Source organism: Alexandromys fortis, unplaced genomic scaffold (assembly GCF_014885135.2).
Source record: "Alexandromys fortis isolate MF-2015 unplaced genomic scaffold, M_Fortis_MF-2015_v1.1 scaffold_54, whole genome shotgun sequence".
Taxonomy (NCBI): domain Eukaryota; kingdom Metazoa; phylum Chordata; class Mammalia; order Rodentia; family Cricetidae; genus Alexandromys; species Alexandromys fortis.
Window position 1 is genome coordinate 3509416 of NW_026067958.1, and position 6000 is coordinate 3515415.

General features: G+C 50.8%; 1 protein-coding gene across 1 annotated transcript; it reads left to right on the forward strand.

The window, feature by feature from the left end:
- Positions 1-1207: 1207 nt before the first annotated feature.
- Positions 1208-3921, forward strand: Otud1 (OTU deubiquitinase 1). Its single transcript, XM_050152746.1, has one exon. The coding sequence runs from the start codon at positions 1352-1354 to the stop codon at positions 2717-2719; it is 1368 nt and encodes a 455-aa protein (XP_050008703.1). The 5' UTR covers positions 1208-1351; the 3' UTR covers positions 2720-3921.
- The last annotated feature ends 2079 nt before the right edge of the window (positions 3922-6000 follow it).

Genomic DNA, 6000 nt, shown 5'->3' on the forward strand with positions numbered 1-6000 from the left:
GCCCTTACTTAAAGGGGCGTGGCTTTTTCTTTTCCTTCTCCTCCCTTCTCTGGCCACCTGACATGATTAGCGCTTTGCCTACCCTCTCAAGCATAAATAAAAATGTCCCCAAGCTTCTTTCTGAGTCTTAAAATTCTTCAGCGAGACTCAGAATCCTCAAGGCAGGACCCAAAGTAACAAACGGAATGATGGCATGTACCATAAGCTACAGGCTGTTTTTCCACTACCCCGCGGGCACGCCGGGCCCCGTGGCCGCCGCGCCTCCGCCTCCAAATTCAGTCTGAATGTTTGGAAACTAAATTTAAGAGCGGGGTGAAGCTTACTATATAGCAAACGCTACTGTTATAGTAAGTACCTTTGCAAAGGAAACACGGTTGTTTTTCTGTTGTTCAGAAAAAACACGGGTATTTTTCTGTTGTCCCACAACACAGGTTGTGAGCCTCCCTCTTGCCTCAAAGTTTAGCAGCCGCATCTACTTTGAAAATGCCTTGAGTGGCGTGTCATTTGGCATTCTGAGGAAAGCTGTTTTAAAGACTTCTGTTAGCTCTTGTGTTTCCCAGGTGACTTGAGTTAGGGGTTCAGGAATGTCGATTTTTGCTTAGCCTGGGAGCAAGACCACGGTGAAGACCGGACCTAAACCCGAGGAACGGCTCAAGAAGTTGCTGAATGCCATAGGCCCTGCAAGTTCCAAAGCAGAGCTCCGTCCCTAGTCCGGAAGCTTTTCAGAAACGCGGTTTTTTCCAACCTATGCGTTTGCCCCCGCTATGCGCCTCCCGCCAAAGCGCCACACTGCAGACTAGCCTCCGGGTACCTGGAAGCCGGTACCAGCCGTCCCAAAGGCAGCGCACTCACCGCGCATGCCCGAAGCCCAACCCCGCCCCCCACCCGCCCGTGCCACGCCCACGAGGCCGCCACTTAGGGGTGGGGCGGCCCCCGCTTGAATGGGGCGCGCATTCCAGCGGGACCACGTGACGCAGCCGCGCGGCCTGAGGTAAACAAGCGCGGCCCCGCCTCCCAGCACCCGCGCGCTGCACTCCTGCTCGCGGGCGGGCGGCGCTCGGCTTGCGCGGGCCGCTCCTCCAACCGTCCCCAGCGGCCGGCGCGGGGCACAGCCGCGGCAGCGTCGTGCGCTCAAGTCCCGGGCCGAGCGCGCGCCCTCCGGTGCCCTCTGGCCGCCCGCGCGCTGTGGCGCAGCAGGAATTGGGTCGCGGCCCGGGCTCTATTCGCGGCTCCTGACGCGCCGGCCCGCGGGGCTGAGCTCAGCGCTATTCTCGGGCTCCGGGGCGCTGCGCCCGAGGGTGTGTCCCCGACCCGGGCTCGCGGCTATAAGGGGCCGCGGGCGGCCGCGGCCATGCAGCTCTACAGCAGCGTGTGCACCCACTACCCCGCGGGCACACCGGGCCCCACAGCCGCCGCGCCGCCAGCCGCCGCCTCCGCCTTCAAGGTCTCCTTGCAGTCGGCCGGCCCCGCGGCCGCCCCGGAGCCGGATACCGGAGAGCGCCCGGCCGCCGCGGCCACCGAGCCCCGCGAAGCCGCCAACGCCGCCGCCATGCCCGCCTTCTCCTCCGCCTGCTTCGAGCGCTCCGGGACCGCCGCCGCCAACGCCGCCGCCCCGCCCGGCGCGTGCTGCAAGCCGCCGCTGCCGCCGCACTTCACGTCCACCGCGCACATCGCCGTGCGGGCCCTGGGCGCCGAGCGCCTCCTGCTGCCGTCGCCCGCAGCCCCCGCGCCGCCGCGCCGCGCTTCCTCCGCCTGGCTGCTGGAGGAGCTGCTCCGGCCCGATGAAGCCGCGGCCCCGGTCGCCGCCCGCGACGCGCCCGACAGGAACTTCCGACTGAGCGAGCACCGCCAGGCCCTGGCCGCCGCCCAGCACCGGGCCCCGGCCCCGGCCCCGGCCCCCGGCAGCCCCGAGCCCGGCCCCGGGCCGTGGGGCGAGGAGCGCCGGGCCGAGCGGAGCCCCCGAGGTTGGGACCGGGCGAGCGGCCGCAGCGACGCCTCCGGGAGCGACGATCCTCGACGGCACGACCCCGAGGCCGAGGCTCAGCCCGTGCCCGCGCTCGCACGGAGCAGCGGCGAGCCGGCCCAGAACGGCGCGGGCGAAGCGGTCGGCGCGCCCCGGGCGGACCCGAGAGACGAGAAGCTCGCCCTGTACCTGGCCGAGGTGGAGAGGCAGGACAAGTACCTGCGGCAGAGGAACAAGTTCCGATTCCACATCATCCCCGACGGCAACTGCCTCTACCGAGCCGTGAGCAAGGCCGTGTACGGGGACCAGAGCCTGCACCGGGAGCTGAGGGAGCAGACTGTGCACTACATCGCCGACCACCTCGACCACTTCAGCCCCCTGATCGAGGGCGACGTGGGGGAGTTTATCATCGCTGCTGCGCAAGACGGAGCGTGGGCCGGGTACCCCGAATTGCTGGCCATGGGGCAGATGCTGAATGTGAATATCCACTTAACTACTGGAGGGAGGCTGGAGAGCCCCACCGTGTCTACCATGATCCACTATCTGGGCCCGGAGGATTCCCTCAGGCCTAGCATTTGGCTCAGTTGGCTCAGCAATGGACACTATGATGCTGTTTTTGACCACTCCTATCCTAACCCAGAGTATGACAGTTGGTGCAAGCAAACCCAGATGCAGAGAAAACGCGATGAAGAACTTGCCAAGTCCATGGCCATATCCCTGTCCAAAATGTATATCGAACAAAATGCATGCTCTTGAAAAGTCTGAGGACCTAATGAGCCGGGGAAGTGGCGTCTGTCAGTTGTTGGGAGAGCCGCAGGAACTCTAATTAGGGTAATGGCACTTTTCAGCTTCCTAGTACATTGGCTGTAGGTGTACCGCCTCAGTGTTTGAGTGTTCTCTCAGAGCCGCAGGTTGCTGGGCACCTGGACAATGTTTCCAGATAGGTTTGGGTGAGCCTACCGCTATTTATAATTTGCTGTATAAAGTGAGCGCTACCTAGTTTGCAAGCTCATGTCTCACGGTATGAATTTGTTCATTCCTGGTAGTCTATTTTCTATAAAAATGTATTTTTGCACATTTTTAAAAATGGGTGTACTTTGATCTATGACGTGTTCCAATTGCGAGTAAAGGCTTTAAAGCATAATCCAGAGAAGTGCTTTCTATGAAGTTTATCTCAGTTTGTGATTTAGTAGTTAGTTTACATTGTTTCACAATTCTTAATTATCTCAAATGGATATTTTGACACATTATGTTACCAGATGATTAGCCCATTCCACGTTGATGAAACAAGCGGATTTGTTGTTTGGGGGAAAATGTTATTTTTTTAGAACTAGTCCGCTTTGAAGACATTTAACGAAAGGATAGCTTTGGGACAATTTTTTTTTTTTCCTTTAAAGGACAGTGCCAGGCCTTACTTGAATAGAAGTCTGCTGTTTGCCGTGGCAGAATGATAATTCTGTACTCCAGGGTTTAGAGTAGGTTGTCTGCTGCTCTCGTTTGTTTTCTTTTTATTCATCAGCGTCTTAGAAAAGACATTTAACGTGTATGAAATTTTGTGGGAAGTTCAGCCTCCTGCATTACACAGCTTCTTGGTTCCAACTTATATTTTAAAAATGAGCCTAAGTGGCTGGGCCTGACAGATGGCCGTTATTTTTAGCAGGAGGCTGCTGTCTTAATATTCTGTCATTTTAAAGTTCTTCCAAAAGGTAAAATAGAATTTACCTTGTATTATGTAAAAATGTAAACAGCTTGTATGGTTTGCTGGGTCAAACAGTGTTTCCAATCAAAGAAAAAAGATCTATGTTGCCACTTTTAACTACCTTTAGTGTATTTATTAAGTAATGAAGTTTGTACTTTTTTATTTTGTAACATTTTGTGATTTTTTTTGTACAATAATGTATTTGTACAATATAGCAGGTCTCAGCTGATGGAATGAATGAATAAAATGTATACTTTTACATCTTTCTGGGTAGAGTGGTTTTTAATTTTTTTTAAATACACACATTTTTTTTCACATGTAATAAATGCTTTCCCAAATTCTCAAATGAACAGGAAAGTCTTATTTCAAAGGGTACATCTCAATGAAATATAATTAAAGGTGTAGTGACTCAAGACATTGCTTTTATTATTTCTAATTCCTATCAAATTATAGCTGTACCTAATGATTAATGAATAGAGAAGTGGAATTCATCAGCCCAGTTTTATTCTTTGTGACCCATTCTTTTGCCTTAGACTTTCTTGTATTAAAGACTAGCCAAAGTAGTGTCCTGAATTTACCTAATCTTTTCATCTTGGTTATGGGAATCTACTTTAAAATGTGTTAATCAGATTTAGTTGTAAAATGCATGGTTATGGTACAAATATGCCCTTTCAAAAATCAGGAGTTTGAAACTTAATTCCCACTAGGTGGGGCATTTGGGAAGAGATTAAGTCCTGAGGGCTGTGGTCTCTTTAATGAAATACGCCTCATGAAAGGGCTGGAAGTTCTAGCTTTAGGCCTTTTCTAGACCGCTGAAGTTCATGAATGCCTAGAGGCCACCGTCTGTGAGGAACTGACCCTTACAAGATGAGAACAGGCGTTTTCTTGGGACACCCCCCCCCCAGAAAAGTGAGAGATTCTTTTGTAGATCACCCAGTTTCAAGTCAGGATCCCTGAGCCTTGGTTCCCACCGAGAAGTGTGAGGATTTTGAGTTTGTGATCAGATGAGACAGTGAGATACAGTGCAGTATTTATCCAGAGCAGTTGTCAGCTGCAGTCAGTGCTGCATCAGTTCAAGGGCATGTACTTCTTCGTCTTTGCAGGTGAGTGTCCATAGCAACCAGTGCACACACACACAGTGGGTTTTTGTGTGTAAAGATGGTGCTGAAGGAGAGAGGTTTGTTTTTAGTTGTCTGGTCTGAAAAGTTTTCTTACATCCTCATTTGTTCTGTGTGGCTTAGTGCTTGCTTGTTTTGTTTTAGGAGGACTAAATGTAGATTCACTCCTTTGTATTTAATATTTCTTTTCTACTGCTGGGCCGATTTTATGTGTTGTTAGTAGTGGCAAACCTATATCAATAAGCACAGTACATAAACAGCTGGAAAAGTAGGTGATAATTTGGTTTATTTATTTACTTTTTGAGACAGGGTTTCTCAGTGTAGTCCTGGAACTCGCTCTGCAGACCAGGCTGGCCTTGAACTAAGATCTGCCTACCTCTGCCTCACAAATGCTGGGATTAAAGGCATGTGCTACCCACCTCTAGTCTTGGTTTATTCTTTACCTTTATTTTGGCAAGCAAATTATTAAATAGTCATTCCTTGAATTAATCTTTGCAGAGTAGCCAAGGCCCCCAACATTCTATGAAGGGCAACAAGTTGGTACCATGAGTTATACAAGTTTTCTTAGAGTTTATTTCCCTCTAAAACCTAGGGAGGATAGAATCTAAAAAACACAAGTATTTTCAAGTACATTAGTGAGAAAAATCACACTATTAAACGTGAATATTTTGTTGAAGTGGCATATAGATTAAAAGCTGTGATACAAATGGGGTGTGATGATACACATTTGTAAATCCTGTTTGGGAGTCTGAGGCAAATTGCTCTTGAACTGAAGGCTGTCTCAACTAAATAGTAAGTTTCAGGCCAGTCTGGGATCTGTAGTGAGACCCTACCTTAAAAGAGCAAAGGTCACCGAAAGCTCTGTGATGAAATCATTGTTAATGTGCGTTTGATTACTGCCTGAAATCCAAGATAGCAGGGAAGTTTAGCATTTGGCAGAAGCCTAATATTTGGATCTATTGTTCACGTTCCACTCAGCTGTTTCCTCTGAGATACAGTTTACCTGTTTAGATGTGTCTAATGGGATTGGGGTTAAGTCACTGTAGATGGTGACCTGTACCCGGGGTGCTTTCGCTACCTCTTTTCCTGTCTTTGTTCACAGGGATTGGGGTTAAGTCACTGTAGATAGCTACCTGTGCCGGGGTTCACAGGCTTCACTTTTGTTAGTATAAAGCTTTCCTCCGAAACCACACTTTATAGAGACCGAAGTGCCTGAGGAG

Excerpts from the sequence above, each read along its gene's own strand:
- Otud1 (XM_050152746.1), top strand. The coding sequence starts at position 1,352 with ATGCAGCTCTACAGCAGCGTGTGCACCCACTACCCCGCGGGCACACCG.